Source organism: Pocillopora damicornis, chromosome 1 (assembly GCF_964200805.1).
Source record: "Pocillopora damicornis chromosome 1, jaPocDami1.2, whole genome shotgun sequence".
In the NCBI taxonomy this organism is placed as follows: Eukaryota; Metazoa; Cnidaria; class Anthozoa; order Scleractinia; family Pocilloporidae; genus Pocillopora; species Pocillopora damicornis.
The window spans coordinates 8,263,276-8,281,482 of NC_142670.1; the positions used below are offsets into that span (position 1 = coordinate 8,263,276).

The window sequence follows — 18,207 nt, forward strand, 5'->3', positions numbered from 1 at the left end:
AAGTTTTGTTATGTTGCAAAATGATTTCGAAACAGTTAACCACAGTAAAACAATTTTTGCGGTTTTAAAATTGAAATGGTAGCTATAATTCACGATTGTTGTGTTGACGTTTAGTGCAAAACCTTTCAAAAATATTATGAAGGGTTTCAGGGACATAATAGCATAGTTGCTTAACTTCTGAAATTGTTCTGACAAGATGTCAACGGAGAAATACACAAAGACCACGTAAGATCTCTTTCACGAAAAAAAAACGAATTAAGTTCGTCGAATAAAACTTATTCAGACGTTTCGCTTGAACAATCTTGCACAAAAAGAAATGGGTGTTGCATTCGTGCTCAGTTTATAAACACGCTACATTTAAAAAAATAATTGTGGTAAACAGAATCTTGGACAGAGATGTTTTAAAAATGATGAGCGACAGTTCAGCTTTTGATGGGTCTATCTTTCATTTCCCTTTTAATTAACTCCCTGCTTCCTGCGACTTTTTTATCAGCCTCAGTTGTAGAATGCTATTCTCTAAACGGACGGCAAAACCTTGCAGACAGTTAACTGATGAATTCCACCCCAGTTAGGAAAAGAGAAAATAAAACATAGCAGGGTATTCATGCTTTTCATCGATCCCATGACAAATATGGCATCAGTCATTGATGTCAATAGTTTTGTTTTTCAAAGAACTCGCTGCGCATAGTTTTGAAATTATAAATCTACATCGTGAAGAACAGATTGATTCAGTTTCACGGTTCCTCGTCGTTTCATTCATTGTCGCAAAATTTACCTTTTTATCAATCCACTACTACGCCACTTAAGCCGTATTTGGGCAAGGGAATATGCAAAATTTCCCACAGTATTGCATTGTACAACAGCGCCATGACACGGACGGAAAGCGGAAAAAACAAAACGGTTGCACACAACAAACCGAAATTGTTGCTGTTGTCGTTTCTTTTTTGTTCATTTTTTCAAGCAACAAGTCTCTAAGCACACCAGAATTTTTTCTGATGGTCATAAATAACACTTTAATTGTTTCTCCACGGCACTCTCTTGACCTGGAATAATACCGCACAACTTGCAAAACTTGCCAATCGAATAAGGTGTATTTATTTACAGTTATCTATGCCGAGACGGGACACTTTTTTACTTTTGGAATTTGAATTTAATTTCTAATCCATACGTTTGACCTCCCGATAATGAAAATGACTGAATTATTCTCAAATGTCTGTGGAAGTTAAGGAAATTCAGGGAAAATCAAGGCTATGAGACACTAGTACTTGCTTTGCTCCAAGCATGTGAAGTCGTCGCTTAAAGCAATCAGAGCTCATCCCGTTTACCTCGAGGCACAGTTACAAACCGAGTCTAAGCCGGATAATTTTTTGGCATTTTCCACCGCAATTTCATATCATTTTTATATTAGTTTTGAACTTCAATTAGACAAAACTAAAGCAAAGAGATATAGATAACAGATTGAAGCTGTTTGCGTATTACTACCTTCGCTTCGTCGGTATGTGATTCTTGCCTGGTACCCTGGCTCCAGCAGCTTGTTCTAAATAATCTAGAAAAAACCTATTTTAGATCATTGACAAGATAGAGTCACCAGTATCGTTCCTGTTTCATTATATTTCTTGGGTGTGCGGCCGCGGACGCCTTAGATATTCTATGAGACTCCACGAAGTTGTAAAGGCCTCGCTTGTTGCCGACTCTTAATTATAAAGTTCCCTCCACCAACTGATGGAAAAGAGCATCGCGGTGGAACCAGCGAAACCTGAGGAACCATTATTTTGAAAAAAGAAAGCAGTTATAGTGAAATAAATTCAGTACCATGTTAACATCGCCTTACGCTAACTTTAATAGATGCTAAAAGGAACAAAGTTCTCAGATCTATTGACATTAACTCAAATAAACGCGCTTTTATGGTGAGTTAGCAATAATCCTTGGTTATTTTATAAGCTAAGATACCGTCACCAGCCATTTCAATAAACAGTTAATGCTTAGCAGCAGTGGAAAGGTTTTATTCTGAGAATGCGTGTTTGTCAAAAAATTTAACTGATAATAATGGAAATTGTAATTAGGAAATTAAAATACTTCGGTTAGAATAATCATCAAAACGTTGATTGTTAAAGGTCAAAATTCATTTTCTTTGTAACGATGCTGCATTGTTTTGAAGTCAGAATTAATGACGGAATCGGTTATCATTAATCGCTTGGGAAAGGGGGAGAATAAGGTAAATTTTATCCTAATTCTTCCCCCCCCCCCCTTTACACCCTCCAGACCGGTCTCTAACGTTGACCTACAAAGATCACTTTTGGTCTCTTTGAAAGGAAATTTTTTACACATTTGCTTCCATTGCGCACCTTTCTTTGAGCGCTCGAGCTTCTCTCCATATTATTTGCAATTATATTCTTCCAATTACTATATAGACAAATATCGATGTTATTGTGCTTCTCGCAGACTCAAAGAGATGCTGGATTCCCCTGCGTGTATAATACATGTAACATTGTGGTAAATATTACCCCGACTGATTCCGGTTCCCATGACATTAATCGACCAGAGGACTCCTACTTCTCCTCGTTTATTCCACGCACATGTATTACAGGATCAGTCCCACCGGTGAAGTTAGTAACATACCATGTAAACGTTACCAATTACAACGATCAGCTTCATTTCTTTGATGGATAGATGGTAATTTCTTCCATCTGTGTAGCTGAACAGATGAGATACTCGATAAAACTTTCGGTGGGCAAAATACTGATCTACAAAAGCAAACTAACTTAAAACATGATTCCTGCACTAGTTTTCTTAAAAACGTATTTCATTAGTTTTTTTTTTTTCTGGGTTATGAGAAAATGTAAACTAATACAGCTGTTTTGATATAGTAAATTTCTTATTTTGATGAGGGGCACCATTACTCCGCACCTGGCAGAAAAAGCCTTTAGTCTCATTGGTCCTTTTATGAAGGAAAAAAAAATAGTGGTGGCTTCTTTCAGTGAGAGCGATCGAGTATTATCATATGTCATATTACATCCTTCAAAAGAGTTTTAGTACGGTACACAATCTATCGCATTGGCGTTGTTTTCGAGCGAAGAACCATAAAACATAAGCATACTGGCATTTGCTGAGGGCAACTCCTGTGTATCATAAGATTGAAGAATTGGGCGATGAGTGGGCTTCAATCCGGAAGACCCTGTAAACCCAAGCGAAATCCAACCGGAAATAGGATGATATTTTCGGTGGCCTCTATTGGGCTCTTTCATTCAAACAAACTGAACTCTGGTAACGTGTGTTCTCAAGTTTTATAATACTTGAAAATAACAAAGGTGATGAAAATAAACAAATAGATTAAAAAAGGAAGAGACATGTTTCAACTTTTTTTACAAATGTAGTTTTTAGTTTTGTTCAGACGCAAACTGATTTGGATACAATTGACCACGATAAAACAGTTTTCCGGTTTTAAAATTGAAATGGTAGTTATAATTCACGATTCTTGTGCTGAATTGATGTTTAATAAAAAAACCTGTCAGAAATATTACGAAGTGTTGCAGGAACATAATAGCATAGTTGCCTACCTCTTCAATTCTCGTGTGACAAGATGTCACCCGAGAAATACACAAAAACCATGTACGATCTCTTTCGCGAAAAAACGAATTAAATTCGTCGACTAAAAATTATTCAGACGTTTTCCTTGAGCAATCTTGCATGTATAGAAATGGGAGTTGCATTTGAGCTTATTTCATGAACACGCTACATAGAAAACGATAACTGTGGTAAACAGAAGGGAAGTTTGGACAAAGTTTTTTAAAATGAATGCCGTCAGCGACAGTTCAGCTTTTGACGGGTCTACCTTTTATGTCCCTTTCAATTAACTCCCTGCTTGCTTGACATTTTTATCGGCTTCAGTTGTAGAATATTATTCTCTAAACGGACGCAAAAACCCCGCAGACAGTTGATTAATAAATTCCACTCCAGTTAGAAAAAGAGAAAATGGAACATAGTACCGTCTTCATGCTTTTCATCGATCTCGTGATAAATTTGGCATTAAACATTGGTGTCAAAAGTTTTTTTTTCAAAGAATTCGGTACGCATAGTTTCAATTTTATAAATCTAGATAAAGATTCATTCAGATTCATTCAGTTACACAGTTCCTCGTCGTTTAATTCATTGTTGCAAAATATACCTTTTTATAACTCCACTACTGCGCCACTTGCCGTATTTGGGCAATGAACATGTACAATTTCCCACAGTATTGCGTTATACAACAGCGCAAAAATACAGACGGAAAGCGGAACAACAAAAGGGTTGCACCCAACAAACCGGAATTAACGCTGTTGTTGGTTTTTTTTTTCTTTTTTCAAGTAGCAAGTCTCTGAGCACACCAGACTTTTTTCTGATGGTCATAAAGAACACTTTAATGGTTTATTAACGGCTCTCTCTTGATTTGGAATAATACCGCGCGACTTGAGTAGGGTGCATTTATTTAAAGTTATCTATTCCGAGAAGCGACAATTTTGAACTTTTTGAATTCAAATTAAATGTCTAATCCATATGTTTGACCTCCCGGTAAAGAGAATCACGGAATTATCTTCAGCTGTCAGTGGCAGTTAGGTAAATTCATGGAAAACAAGGCTATGAGACGCTAGTATTTGCTTTGCTCCGAGCATGTGAAGTCTTTGCCCAATGCAATCAGCGCCCATCCCGGTTAATTCGAGGCACAGTTACAAACCGAGTCTTTTTCATTTTTCACCGCAATTTTGTTTCATTTTCATATTAGTTTTGAGCTTCAAGTAAACAAAATCAAAGGAAAGAGATATATGACAGATTGAACCTGTTTTGCGTATTATACTTCAAATAATACTTTTTGCAGCACGCCACCGCTATCAACATCTTTAGTCGTAAACGTTTTTTTTCTGTTTGCTGGTAATGCTCGACTCCATGAAAAACAGAGATTGTTTTCTTTTTTTTTTCTTTTTTTGTCATGCCTTGAATAAGCAGAACAACATTATGAACAACTGGGAAATTTCACCTGGTACTTCATTACTTCGTACATTTTTTGGTATTCGCTATTCACCTCCTTTGTCCTTTACATGATACTTTCCAAGTTATGTCTGCGAGTAATGCCAACCAAACGAATCCCTTTGACATGTTTTCGATATGCAACAAGTTTTGTTCAGCCAGTTGCGGAGACACTGCATTTTTTTTTCTTTCAATTTCTTTAACAATTAAAATGCTTTAGTACTAGAATAACTTGAAATCTAAGAAACTCTTTGGTCGTTTCAAATGTTATTTTCGACATAACAATAAAATACGTTGCCCATTTTCTCTTCTACAGTCATCCTTCATTTGATGATGGAATTGCCAGGAACAGGTGAGGCAGTGTAACTACAATTTAATATTTAAGTATCTTAGTCAGACTCCCTGCTGGAATGACATCGTTTTGCGATTAAAAACTTTAGTGGGTAAGCAAAACAAAAAAGTCAGAGACTAACGGTGCTATTACCCTGATTCCCCAATTTCCACTTTTAAAACCTTGCCTAATTCTAATTTTTCCTTCGGTAAGGTAGAGGGTTTTGATGCCCTTTTTTTTTTTTTTTTGCGAGATGCCCGGAGGTAAGATCACATTCCAACCATGAAGTATATTATGTGCTGAAACATTAGCAGTCTTGCACTTGTGTCAGGAAAATTTCTCTTGCTTCTTAAAAGTAAAAATGTTGTTCACATAATAAGCTCGGCTCACCTAACTTGTACGTGTGAGCGACGAATGAACTTATAAGCGTGTATCAGTAGTTGAACATAATGGCCATGACAAAAACGGGGACATATGTTTCGAAAAAAAATGATCATCCTGGGATTTTCCCTTTTTTGCATCGCCTGCAGCTGGAAAACAGCGATGGAAACTGTACATTTCACAACTTTTGTCGAGCGCGCTGAGATTGGGATAATCTAACCAACGGAATTTTCCCTTGCCACAAGTTACAAGGCGTCATCACTGACGTCAGTGAGTGAATCCGTGTTCTTTTAAATATAACGCATCGAAGTACGTATGCCCAAGGTCTTGAGTACCGGTACTGAAGACAGAGTGCACAGTTTTTCCCGACCTTAGCTTATGAATAACATTTTTTTTTCTTTTAAACTCAACGAAATATTTCCAAAAGAGCCCTAAAGATTTAGGGCTGTAATTACGGCAAGATCCTCCGTGAACTGAACAATTTTTGAACGAGTAAATGGTAGTTGAAGCAGACTGAGGTAATAAAAATTAAATAGAGGCTTTACCGAAATATTTTTATTTGTGTAATGGAAAAGGTGATTTAAAAGGCTTCCAAACAAACTTTGAAACTTTTTTTTTAACAATTATCTGTTACAACCTGACACCTGTAAAGTAGAGAGCGTGTAAGAAACAAAAGTGCATGCACGCTTTAAAAAAAGAAAACAACAACAACATCAACGGCACTGGCAAAACAAACTTAAGTTCAATGTCTGTCATGGGAATTTTTTCTTTAAAAACAGTGAATGATCTTACAGAAAGTATTACTCACTTCCATCAACTATTGATGAACGAAGTATAGCTCTGTTCAGTCGGTAAATGGAAAGTAATTGTAAGTGAATTTAAATCAGTTTCGAGATTGAGGGAGTTTGCTCGTTTAATTGGTGCAATCGCGTGTGTAAATCTGGTCTTTTGTCAAAAGTGGATTTTAATGCCGCTTTTACTCGTTGAATTCCTTCATGTTCTGTTGTGAAGTTTACGGTACAAATGTCCATATTGAGCGGACTTGCAAAGACTTACCGAAAGCGTATTTAAAGTATAGAACTGAAGATATCGCTCACTGTTTTTTAATGAACAAATTGTTTGAACGGTTTCAGATATAAAATGAATTAAAACCCCATCAATTAATTCAATTTTAAACAAATACGTTACGTTCTAACTTCCTGAGTTACTTCTAGTGAAGGTCTAGGTTAATTAAAAACGGTTTTTATGCCGCGTGTCAACCCATTTAATGGCATATTTGCTACCAAAAATCATTTCAAAACCATTATTTTTGCCGGCAGCCACAGTGACTTGAGAAAGAGAAGGAGAGGATTAATAAGTAATTAATCAGCTTGATTTGCTTAAAGTGATTAACGTAAAAATACTTCTCAACTGGCAAAGCGAAATATATTTATGAAAAAAGGCAACGAAGCTAAGGTTGCAGCTAGCGACTCGAGTAAGCGTTGCCGTGCCGCTGAGCAGAGATAAGAAAATCCGGACCGCATTAAGAACCACAAAGATTGCAGGACTCGTTACCGTGCCCTCTTAGAAAAACAAATAATAAATACAACTCTTTTGGGAGAAGTTTTCGGGAAAAAGCGTGTCAGAAGTGCAAGCGATAACCTTGACAGATATTGTGGGTGGCTTTCAGGTCATGGTCAGACGACCTCAGGATTTCAGGGAAATCTGAGAAAATGTCATTCTGAGGACGAGTCATCACGAGTTTGAACCTGTTTTTAATACGACTGACTTTTAATTCCAAACTGCATGAAAAACGGAAAAAAAAGTACAAGCAAACCCTAATTAATTTATCTTTACTTACTTTACATGTCAATGTTGATTACCGCCACCTAGATAATCTTTTGATTTTGTCGCATGTACTTTAAATTGTTTTTTTGTTTTTTTCCACAACCTTTCCCATAACAATTGTATGCAGTGAACTGCGTATCTCCAGTTGCACATTTATAAGAACTTACATTCACATTTAATTTTACGTTTTTTAAGTCTGTTCAGATGGGGGAGGAAGAATAGGGGGCGGGGTGAGGGTGGTGTCAGCTCGACAAGGAAATAATTAATTTTCAAAAACTCGACTACCAAAATTACATGAACTCACAGATAATCTTAGCTGATGTGAAGTTAACTAATTCAGAAAAGCAGGTTAGAGATGGCGGACGCCGTAAGGAAGAAAGATGTATAGTATCAATTGACAATGATCAAACATAAACTGGAGGTGTTAATAAAAACAGGAATCATATAAAAAAAATCATATAACTGTTAAAAAATAGGAATTGTATGAAAAATAAGTCCCGTTTTCTTTCTCATTTATTTTTCTCCTTTATTGTGATTGTGATTTTAATCTTTTTATGTCATCATCATTATTATTATTTATCACTTTGATTATCATTATAATAATTAGTATTTTTTGCTTTTATTTTTATCATTTTGTAGAATGCCTAAATATAACTTTTAAAAACTCTTGGTACATAATTTCGGTGGCCGAAACGAACTGGCTCACTAACTGGCTCTGGTCCAGAAAAGCCTGCCAAAACCAAGGAGGGGACCTAGTTTCCATTGAAACCGAAGACGAATGGAATTTCATCAATGACCAGATTCAAAGGCGATATATTAAGCGCTATGAAAATACATGGAGTATTGGTTTAACAAAAAGGGCCGGGAATTGGACCTGGGTGAATGGAAGACCGCTGACTATTTGCAAATGGGAACAAGGGGAGCCAAGAGGTGAACACAACGAGGACTTTCATGTACAAGCTGTCCAATAATGGGGAGCAGGGCGTGTTTGGTGGTTTTAATGTCACAAGTATAGGATATCACCACGGTTATATTTGTGAGATTTCCGAGGGTAAGTTGTTATTTTTGTTGTTGTTGTTGTTTTGTTTTTTTCTGTTTGTTTGCTTTCTTTAATATTATTTTGAGGAAACTAACGGCAACAGAAGCGCTTAGGCATCATAAAAACATTATTTGATATCGTTTGTGGAACTTATGAAAGGATTTACATAAACCTCTGACAGTCAGAATCAAGTTTACACTAACGTTTGAATGAATGAAAATATGTTTGAAACGATATCAATTAACGTTTTCACGATACATATGTCTAACTTTTAGTTTTGTGAGCAGAGGAAGATTACAGATGGTTCTGTTACCAGTAATAACAGTAAACTTTCAATTATCATTTATTTTCATGCAGTTAATTTATTGTTTCGATTGAACAAAATGATGGTGAATACCAATTGCGAAGAAATGTCAGTCCAATTGTTTTTTTAGATAACAACGTGTGATGACGTGAAGTGCGTTATCTTTTGCAAAGAGCCATGCCAGGGACTCATGTCTGTTGAGATACATGCCAATTATCGTTTTGTAAAACGAATACAAAAGACTTGCAAATTTATCTTTTCTTAGCATAGCGGAATCAGTTCTGTGTTTATTCTATTTTATTTTTATATTGCTGTAGTTCGAAAAGAAGGTTTGACATTTGTAATGTATACATCTCATTTTTCGAACTTTTCGAGCTTTAAGTTAATTTTTTCACACAATTTAGCCTGTTTTACCTCTAACCCTCAGAGGTTGGTGCCCAGCATTAGGATAGAGAATACGTTCCCATTTTTTTCCACTGGGTCTTCTGGGTTTCTTGTCACGCGTCGACACACAAAATGTTTTTTTGCGCGAGAAGTAATTCAGTTGTAACTAGTTGTTTATCGTACTCTGTACCTTTGTCGGACGGCATGAAGCACTCACGCTCCTAGTTCAATCTGCACACCCCCTCCTTGTGTATGAGTCGTGAATTAAGATAGAAGGTAAGTTGTTAAGCGTGTGCGTTGTGAGAAAAAGAGCGGAAAAGACATATGTAAACTTGAAATGATACAACAAGTTAAATGCGACCCTTTCATTTCCCGATAACTCTGGACTCTAATTGACGAGGCTCTTGCAAAAACCACAAACCACCACTCTTATCAGATGAGTCCAAAATTTCTGGTTAATGTTATTCTTTATGTACGGCCCCCTGATGCCATAATATCATTTACGAGAAAACAATACCTAAACGCTGTGATATTGTTACAGGTTATCTGAATGTTGTGATGTAATTAGTGCAACATAATACCCTAATGCGGTAATGTGATTATTAATCTTTTCTTCTCATAGTAGTGTTAACAATGGGGATGTTCGAAGTATTTGCAATGTGTTCCAATAGCGTCCGTTCGTTAAGCACACTTCGGGTAAAGTATTTCGTAACAGTGGCGACTTATGGTGTTATAACACATTTAGTAAAACCTGCGTTGAAAGGAAATCAAAAAGGTCCTCGCTAGCGTCCACTTATTATAAAATATCCGTTTCATTCAAGTTTTGTAAATTGAGTAACGGTGACAAGCTTGAATTACGAACCTTTACGCCCTCTGCGTTTCGTGTCACTCGCTACCCAATATTTTGAAAAATATAAAAAACTTGTGCCAGGAGAAAAACTGTACACAGTAAAAAAAAAAGCTCGGTTGACATGTCGTTCTAATCGAAGATTAACATTCTCATCCATCTTAAGCAGCAACATCGCCACCGCTCTCGCCATCGCCGTCGCTGGGGCCATTGCCGTCGCCAGGGCCATGGCCGTCACCGTCGGGCCATGGCCGTCACCAGGGCCATGGCCGTCGGCTATCGCCCTGTCACCCTGTCGCCATCGTCCTGTCGCCGTCGCCATCGCTGTCGCCATCGCTGTCGCCATCGCTGTCGCCATCGCTGTCGCCATCGCTGTCGCCGTCACCGTCACAGCAAGGTATGATACTATATACTATACACTATATCCTATGTACTCAGGTATAGCACTTAACTGTCATGGCCTAGCTTGCAGCGCGTGCAGCATTGCCCATACCTATGAAAGTTTGAAGTAACCCATCAACCCAAGGATCATAGTAGCGTTAAAAACGGGGACGTTCGAGGTATTTGTAATGTATTCCAATAGTGTCCGTTCGTTTACCACACTACGGGTTAAGTACTTCGTAACAGTGGCGACTTATGGTATTATAACACATCTATTAGAAAACTGAAACTGTCTAAATGGGCAGGAGAGCCAAAGTGTGAGGGATCTGTGGCTCACATATGCAAGCAGACTATTAAAGGTAACCAGAGCCTATTTTGTGGCATTCATGGCTCTGAGAAATTAGCTTATATTTGCGAAATTCCCAAAGGTAAGACAAAATTACTCTTTATTTTGGATATTGAATTAGGTTAAGGTACGCTAAAAGCGCTCATTAACTGTAATGCAAATATTACCTATGGTTTGTATACTTACCATTGCTGTTATAGTAAGCGGAACTCATGGAGCCTCTGGCAATCAGGATAAAATTTTTACGTGGATAAATACTTCACGATACATATTTCTCACTTTTAATCTTGTGGACAACGAAAAGTCAGGAGATGCATAATTTCTGACAGTTCTTGCACCTAACCATCACTTGGACCCCGTATCAATAATAGCAATATATAGGACTGAGTATAATCCAATTCGGTCTGTAAGCATACGAGTGGTAAAACCAATTAATCATAAAAATTACAATTTGTGAGAAAAGAAGAAATATTGTCATTGTTCAAGTGAGAACATTGTCCATTTTGAAGAAAGCCCTAATTTAGGAGTCTGTACACTGTGTGGTGATTTAAACTAAAGTTGTGGGTTATTGATTCGAACTCAACTTTAAATGTGACTGGTTGATTTGAACTACAACTTTGAATGTGATTGTCTCATTAAACCGTCTGGTAACAAACTGTCCGATAAAAACTTGGCATGTGACTTTTAGAAAATAATAGAAGTTAACTGTGGGTGCTAGTTTCAATGCGATGTAGAATATTCAGAGTACAGAATATACTGACTATTATGAGCCTTCCATTGATAAAGTAATCGGAGAAAGCGATTCAATTATTTGCCGTCCTTTCCCGAGTTTAGAAGTTATTTGTAAGAGGCGTGAAGACAGTTTTAGAGCTAAATATTACAAAATAAAAAAAAAATTTTAAATAAAAAAAAAAACCTGAACCAATTTGTTTCAATGAATATAAATTGAATTTAAAATGTCGTATAGAAAACAATATGGGAAAAAATTGTTTCTGAGAACATTTCTTTAGTAATTATTGTTGGCGTTATTTGTGTCGATTTCAGCTGCACCATCATAGTTCTCATTCAAAATTGCAGAAAAGTCTTCACCATCCGAATCTATAAGGCCACAACCCACTCCATCGCCAGTTCTGTGGTCATCATTGTTTCCATCGCGTTCGCCGTCACGATCACCGTCATTGTCTGTGTCGCAGACGCCGTCGCAGTCGATGCCGCAGTTTTTGTCTCTGTCGATGTCTCAGTCACCTTTTTCACAGTCACCTCAGTCACAGTCTCAGTTTCCTTCGTTGCGGTCACCTCTTCACTTGCTTTCGTCCGCGCTCTCGCCATCGCAGTCATTATTGCCATCGACATCATCATCGGCGTTGCAGTCAACAAGGATTCAAAAGCTGGTGTGTAATTTTTGTTTTTGTTTTGTTTTGTTTTTTTACTTTTAGGATCCTCATACTCTATAATTATAACTGTTATTTCCCTTATTTACCTCAGGCGGCGGAATATGTTTCTAAACTTAGCAGAATGAATATCACCAACGCCAGTTCCTTACAGGTATTTCATTCTTCTAATTTCTATACGCAGTTATGGAACTGAAGTTCCAGTCAGTATGTTTTGAATGTTCAATCGGAATCCGCAAATACGAATTTTCATTAAGCGTATAAATCATTTTTTGTTTGTTTGTTAGTTTTTCTGCTTTCGTCTCACATTGCTCGTGGTAGTAAAAGATTAATGGCTCATAACTTTTTACTTGATTAAGACGTTAACCTGTATAGTTTTTCTCGCCTGTAAGAAAGCTATTTTAGGAATTTTTATAGATAAATTATCGTTATCAGTATTATTATTATCGTAATTACCGGTATGATTGTTATTTTTTTTTTAATTCGTAGACGAAAACTGAATAATCTATCCTCCAAGTGAAATATTTTGATTTCCTGGTCTAGTCGATCTCTAACCTGTGCACATGCATTTGTGTCCGAAATTGGTTGGCTCTCTCGCTTGAATAATTTTCTTATCTATTTGTAATGATTTTTATTTATTTTCTTACCACAAATGCTTAGCACCTTACCTAAACAAAAATATTTCATGTCATTACAGGAAGCCATAGCGGGTTTGGAAATATTCATCAGAAAAGCTCGTAACCGTGCCCCTATAACAGATGAAATTGAGACAAGAAGAAGATCCACTTTTAAAGTGGCTATCGCCTTTGAAGAATTTGCTCTTAAATACAGCAAGCTCCACCTGACTGGAACAAGGTCCTCACGAGTGATCGACAACCAGACAATGGGTGAGTTTAAACAGCGTATAATCTATAGGCCTTGATGATGTAGTAAATTGATATAGGTTACTGAATGCGAAGCTTTATTGCTGGATCAATCGATCCATTCAGTCCTTCCATTGACTATTTGTGTTCATCAATCATTATGGAATTGGATGATAATATCCAGCGATCTGAACCCTTCAAAATGCTGACGTCTTGTCATCAATTATTTTACAATATTTAAAGGATTGCGCTGTTGAGAGGTAAAATAAATAAAAGCGTTTATGCAACTATGATATACAGACTGTATTTTCAGTCCAGCAAGTGTCGTGAAATTATTAATACCATCACCTGTTGTTTTCTTCGTTAGTGCTGGGTATTCATAAAGCCTACCACCAAAATCCAAGTGACTTCTACTTTGAGGATGAAGAATCGCAAGGAAACATAAATGTTTCGTCTGCAAATTTTGCGAAATCCGGTTGGTATCGACTGCAGTGTTTACTCCTCAATGGATAAGTACAATTCCCAGTATTTCCCTTACAAATTTACGTGGTACTGAAGTACAGCTGCGCATATACATAGTTCTGAGTTTGTTTGTTTGTTTACACAGTACATTTGATTAAGTTATCTGAAGTTTCGTGAAAGACCATGTTCTGGCTTGATTTTCTTTTCTTCCTCAATTTCTTTTTTTAAGTTTCACTGGTTGTCGGGATTGTGTATAAGGATCTCCACGAACTACTGGGCACAAATCAGACCATCAGAAATGAAGCAGGCGAAGCCACAAGGTGAATTTTAACTTCTCTAAACTTTTAAACAAATTGTTTCTTCCGCGGAAAACAAAGAAATGCATTGCATTCAACCAACAAAATTTCTTAAATTTTTCAAAGCAGTATTTCGTGGTCCCTGTGTGAATCGATTACTATTTTCGGTGTCAAGGAAATCAGCTTAAAGTAACACAGTAAGAGCTCCTTGGTTACCATGGTTACCGTATCGTCAAAAATTGTCTAAAAATTATATGATTCAAAATATACAAAATTATGATTTTCTTGTCTTTTTTTGACAGGTATTTGAACTCCAGGATAATGGCCGTGGCTATGGATCCAAAACCAAACAAACTGGAAGCGAATGTCATGTTAAAGTTCAGAAACCTGAAGGTACAGCTGCGGCTACAGCTGGTACATGATTAAAATTGGCATCAATTGCGCTACATTGTGTTTATTTATTCCAAGGAAATAATACACATTTTCAGGTCGATGAAAGAGAAAAGACATGTGTATTTTGGAGGGGCTTTAGCAAAAGGTAACAAGCTGAAATATATTACTACCTTGTTCTAGAAGTTATGCAAGCTAATCTTACGTAATCTTTGTTAACTGCTATGAATTTTTTGTTTGTGAAGGAAACACCAATCACCTCTTGCAGCAGGAAAAACCAAAAAAATTTCAACAACATACGAGTGGAAAGGCCCCCAGTTGATTATTATGCCAGCATGACTTTCCCTTAAGTTATCAATTATCCGTCACTGTCAATCTGATACTTCCTGTTTTGAAGCCATTTCTATCTGCATTTTATTCGTTTTCATTTGCGGTCGTCGCCTTTTTTCGCTTCTGCCATCGTCTTACATATTGTTGCTGACAAAATCGTTTTGTTTACCGTAAAAGTAAAAGTTCGCCTTTTGTTTTTTTCTGTTTTTCCGTTTTTCAATTTTCTTCACATAAGGTAAGATTCAGTTGTGTTTTACTAGCCTGGATCGTCAATATACCTTTTCATCACATTGTAACAGTTAGAATATCAAAGCCGACTTCATGAGTAGCACGTATCAATTACTGAATAAAATGGAAAGTGGTCAACTTGGTCTCGAGGCTACGATTATAATGAGGAAGGTAGCAAGTTGACCTTTTGGTAACCAAAAGTCTTCTTCAAAATTTTTTTTATAATATTGTTGTTATCGTTTTAATTTTTTTGTGTTATTTTTTTTAACGTTGTTGTTATTTTTCCAGCTCAGAAGGATTTTCAGGGAGAGGATGCCATGTGGTTGCATCGCAAAGCAACACAGAAGAAACAGTGTGCAGCTGCAATCATTTGACTCATTTTGCTGTCTTACTTGACTACAACGGCAGCTCAGGGGTAATGGACTAATGTTTTCCTTACCTTCAATAGTGGTAATACAATTCCTTTGAGGTGATTGACACATTTCTAATTCGTTTCATGCCATTTATGAAGCAGCTCACTGAGGAGGACGAAACTGTTCTGGAGTTTATCACCTACGTGGGATTAAGCCTGTCAATCATAGGAATAATTTTGACAGTTATTCTATATTCCTTCCTTACGTAAGTGCTACAGCCAGAAATTTAGAAACTTTATATTATTTTAAAGATGTCAGACGTAAGTAAGACCTCTTCGCGAAAAGACAGACACTCAGTCAATGCATATTGAAACAACTACCTGTTGGAACATAAAGTTACTTTCCTTTTTTTTTTTGTTCGGTTTTGTTTTTGTTTTAGTCTGCTTGTTTTTATTTGTTTGTTTCTCTAGAGATATTCACCAGCCTCTGTCACAAATACGATTGAGTCTTGCTGTTGCCCTCGGAGCTGGACAATTTATTTTTCTCGTCGGGATAAACGCCACAAAAGACAAGGTAAGCGACTTCTTCATCCATTGATGAATATTTGTTTAACGAGACTCAAGAGGAGCATTAAGAAGTACACCAGATCTCTTTGAAAAGATGCATGAAAATAGTCAACTTTTTTCCTCTCTCTCAGGCCTCTTGTATTACAGCTGCAGCTTTCATGCAATATTTCCTGATGGCTTCGTTCTGTTGGATGCTGGTGGAGGGATTTTACCTCTACCTCTTTGTGGTCAAAGTTTACAACATCACCGAAAAGATGCACATGTATCACGTCATGTCATGGGGTATTTTCATTTTACTTGTTTTGAATTGTTTGACTTCATGATCACCTGAATCGACTTGCATTGACATCCTACTTATGTTTAGGTTTACCCATCGTCATGGTCGGTATTTCATTGTGCATCGCTGCTGGGAAAGATGGAATAGAAAGCTTCACTAGTGATAAATAGTAAGAGAATCCTTCAACATTAGTTATTTTTTCTCCTTCTCCACATTTCCTGTCTCCCACAAAAATGTATTTTTTTTTTAAGTACAACTCTTTTTGCACAATCTTGTGTTTTTAGTTCGTTTTCATTTCGTAGATTTTTGTGTCCCTGTGTTTTTATCCAGGTTTTGTGTCTCTGTCTCTGTCTCTGTCTCTCGTTCTGTCTCCCTTCCTCCCTCTCTTCTCTTTCTCTGGGTTACTGGGTTAGAGGATTATTTGCAGCAAAAATACGTTTATCTTTTTTTCTCTCCGTTTCTCGTTTAAAGTTGCTGGCTATCCTACACAAACAACCTCATCTGGATATTCGCCGCATTTATGGCTTTTGTTGAAGTGGTGAGTCTACAATTAGTCAATCCCTTGCATTTTCCTTTTACATGCTAAGACTAACCACTGGTGGAGATTGTCTCTCTCGTTCCCATGCTTATTACGAAACGAAAAGCATATTCCTGTTTTCGACTACCAGGCTCAAAGCTCACAACCTTTCCAACTCCGTTTACGCTCACTATGTATTCAGCATTACTCGTCTTAGCAACAAGCACTCTGCCAACATTTGACATTCCTTGTTTGTTTCAGCTCAACATTTTGATACTCGTCCGAGTCATAAAAGAGATGACCACGCTAGTGCAACCTATGGGGGAAGACAATCATATTAAGCAGATACGGTTAGATTTAAAATTTGCTGTTAGCGAAATATTTTAATCAGTGGAGGGAAAAAAGTTGAAGAAACGTGAACCAATTGCTGAAGCATCTAAGTGTGAGATATTTACCTCAGCTCCACACTAGTTAATAATAAACACAGAGGCATCAGTGTCTTAGGGTTAGGGCTACTGTTAAGTGTTTTTACTATCTCTAAATAATGCCTATTAAACAATGAGAAATTAAAGGAAACAATCGTCAAAATAATTCAAACGTTTTTTTTAATGCTGTCGTTATTCCGGCAGACTTGGCTTTAAAACATGCGCGGTGATGATTCCACTGATGGGTATAACGTGGCTATTCGGTCTTTTGTCGCCATGGCACAAAGCTTTCGCCTACATTTTCACCATCTTTAACTCTACTCAGGTGAGTATTCGGTCTTTAGTCGTCATCACAAAAAGCTTTCGCCTACATGTTCACCATCGTCAATTCTACTCAGGTGAGATTTTCATGAAAATGTCGGAAATCTGATCATCTGTTTGGAAACTTGAATGTCCAAACTACATTCTTACATTAGTCTGATGATATTTCCCGTTCAAAGGGAACCTATTCGACAAGAGAGGTTTTATTTCTTGGTTTTTGAGATCTGCAACTTTCCTTAATTTACTGTTTTACCCTTTTTTTTTTACGACGATTTCAAGACATAGATTACATGATGTTTGCATTACATCAAAATTTTTTAACGACGCGCTACCGTCTCTAAAAAAGGCTGATCTTAAAATAATTTTCTGTCTTAGGGATTCCTGATTTTTTTCTTCCATTGTGTGCGAAACAGCCAGGTAAGAAAGATATCAAACTGAGGAGGTAGATCAAGTGAGTTGTGAAGACTTTAGAATCGCTAAGCTTTGGATGGTTAAGAACTGATACTTGGCCAATTGTTCATCTACAGATTAGAGAGCGATTGAATAGGAGGATGAACGCAATTTTTCCATCTTCCGAAGCTGGAAACTCTGCAAGGAAAAACTCACGAGTTAACGCAAGTGATGCCGGGAAAATACAGGCAGTCGAAATGCAGTGTTTCGATGCATGAAAGCACTGCGCCTCGGTGAGGCTCGTCAATCCTCTTAAAGTGATTGGCAATCACTTAATTAGCATGATCTTCCCTTAGTAGTTCCTTAGTAGAGCCTGGTTGGTATCGTAGTATCAGTAAGGAAGGGGGCAATGGGATTTTTAGTTTTACGGTGTTGGTCATTTTTTTTTATATCGGTTCTTCGATTATGTGCCAAAAAAACTTCGGTTTTACAGTTTTGGTGTTTATTATGGTTGGCGTATTTCCGAATTTTGGCACTTGGTTTTCGGTTTTCATCAA

The 18,207-nt window shown here is 37.1% G+C and overlaps 1 protein-coding gene across 1 annotated transcript; it reads left to right on the forward strand.

Annotated features, from left to right (window-relative positions):
- The first annotated feature begins 15,857 nt into the window (after positions 1–15,857).
- Positions 15,858–17,698, forward strand: LOC149051779 (adhesion G protein-coupled receptor D1-like). The gene is made up of 6 exons (XM_089200034.1): positions 15,858–16,002; positions 16,085–16,166; positions 16,469–16,535; positions 16,776–16,864; positions 17,144–17,264; positions 17,636–17,698. Exons 1-6 carry the CDS (start codon positions 15,879–15,881, stop codon positions 17,696–17,698), a joined length of 546 nt encoding a protein of 181 aa, XP_089056160.1. The 5' UTR covers positions 15,858–15,878.
- The last annotated feature ends 509 nt before the right edge of the window (positions 17,699–18,207 follow it).

Bases quoted from the DNA above. Each gene is read 5' to 3' on its own strand.
- LOC149051779 (XM_089200034.1), top strand. From the start codon at position 15,879: ATGCAATATTTCCTGATGGCTTCGTTCTGTTGGATGCTGGTGGAGGGA. The intron at 16,167-16,468 runs GTAAGAGAATCC...TCTCGTTTAAAG, and splicing joins AGCTTCACTAGTGATAAATA to TTGCTGGCTATCCTACACAA. The intron at 16,536-16,775 runs GTGAGTCTACAA...TGTTTGTTTCAG, and splicing joins TTATGGCTTTTGTTGAAGTG to CTCAACATTTTGATACTCGT.